General features: G+C 48.7%; 1 protein-coding gene across 1 annotated transcript; it reads left to right on the forward strand.

The window, feature by feature from the left end:
* Positions 1–676: 676 nt before the first annotated feature.
* LOC1276147 (cuticle protein CP14.6) lies at positions 677–1,421 on the forward strand. The gene has a single exon (XM_315457.2). The coding sequence runs from the start codon at positions 758–760 to the stop codon at positions 1,196–1,198; it is 441 nt and encodes a 146-aa protein (XP_315457.1). The 5' UTR covers positions 677–757; the 3' UTR covers positions 1,199–1,421.
* Positions 1,422–1,752: the final 331 nt, after the last annotated feature.

Raw genomic sequence — 1,752 nt, forward strand, 5'->3', positions numbered from 1 at the left:
CGCACGGGGTGGCAGGTTTGTGGGCCGCCCAGAGAAGAGAGAGAAAAAAACAGAACTGCTCCACTTTTACGACCAACAGCAGGTCGAATTGGAAACACAATTTTTGTCGGTTCAAGTGATGCAAAATGGGCAAGAAATTGCACGCGCGCGAGAGAGGGAGCAACGATTGTATAAGTGTCTGGCAAACGTGGAATGGAATGCTTTTTTGTATGCGTGTGTCCAGCTGTACTACGATATGATCGGCACTCTATCTTATCATAACGATCCTTCGCCCTTCCTTATACGCAAGGAACGAAGCAAACCCGAGCGGTTCATTAGCTTAGTGGCTGTTGCTAGGCAACACCCCTGCCCGAGTGGCTCGTTTTGGAGTGTTATAAACTCGATTAATCTACACTTGAATGGGTGCGTGTGTATGTGTGCATGCATGTGGGTACGTGCGTGAGGGTAAACACAATTTCGAAAGGAAGCCCAACACCAACGATTCGAAACAGGTCCACCATTCGGTCCGTAGCTAAAACTGACCTCGTCAATCCTTCGGACCGTTGGTCTTAAGTCTCGTGCAACCAAATCTCGTAATACTGGGTAAGGATTTGGGTAGTGCGTTTTGGGACACACATAGGATTTTGGAGGGATTAGGTCCAGCGCGTGTGCGATGTATATAAAGTGAAACAATTCGGTCAAAAGTCATCATTCAACAACGATCCTTCCATCAACAACAAGCCTGCCTTCAGCAACGAGCATTCCTACACCTTCCAAAATGTTCCGCTTCGTGTTCGCTGCTGCCCTGCTCGTGGCCACCGTTGCCGCCGGACCGCTCGATCGGGCCTACTCGCACCAGCAAAACCCGGACGCACACGCCCAGATCGTGGCGTACGAGAATGTGCTGAAGGACGATGGACACTACAACTGGAGCTACGAGACGAGCAACGGTATCGCCGCCCACGAGGAAGGTCTCGGAGCGCACAACGCCAACGGTGCCTTCTCGTACACCGGTCCCGATGGTGTGCTGTACCGCGTGGTGTACGTGGCCGACGAGAACGGATTCCAGCCGCAGGGTGACCATCTGCCGACGCCGCCGCCGACGCCCGAGCACGTGTTCAAGACGCTCGAGCAGATCCGCGCCAACCCGCCCAAGGACCAGAAGGACTTCAGTCTGGAGGCGCTCGATGCCACCCTCGCTCGGCTGCGACAGCACTAAGTGGCTGCTGGGATTGGAAACTTGGAACCGTTTTGGACGTCATTAGCCAACATTCATCATTCATCATTGAAGGTCCTGTGCCAAGAGGACAGGACAGGACAGCCATGAATCATTGGATCACCATTTCACCACGCAATAGGCTTAAGTAGAAAAATTGAATTTCGTTGTTGAACTGTTTGTTATCGAATCGGAAATGAAATAAAACCGGCGTTAAATGTTATAATATTATCATTTAATTCTACTTGCTCGTCTACGTCTGAACAGTACCAACAGGTTAGAAAGAATAGTTCACTATCTAAACTGATGATTAAGTAGGTTAAGCTGATTGACCTACTGTCTTTAATTTGCTTTTCCCATTCTGCGGGCAACTCTTCCCAATTATTGGAACAAACTGAATCCAGTCTTATGCACATAACGTAAAAGAAAACGAAAAAGGAATTAAAAGCTCCGCTCATGACATAACTCTCTTTCTCTCGTTGACCTATATAGAGAAAAATTCTACTCCAGCAATCGAGACGCATTCTGTTTGATAATTGATTGCCACAATTAAAGAA

The sequence above is a fragment of the Anopheles gambiae genome, chromosome 2 (genome assembly GCF_943734735.2).
Source record: "Anopheles gambiae chromosome 2, idAnoGambNW_F1_1, whole genome shotgun sequence".
NCBI classification, from domain to species: domain Eukaryota; kingdom Metazoa; phylum Arthropoda; class Insecta; order Diptera; family Culicidae; genus Anopheles; species Anopheles gambiae.

Excerpts from the sequence above, each read along its gene's own strand:
- LOC1276147 (XM_315457.2), top strand. The coding sequence starts at position 758 with ATGTTCCGCTTCGTGTTCGCTGCTGCCCTGCTCGTGGCCACCGTTGCC.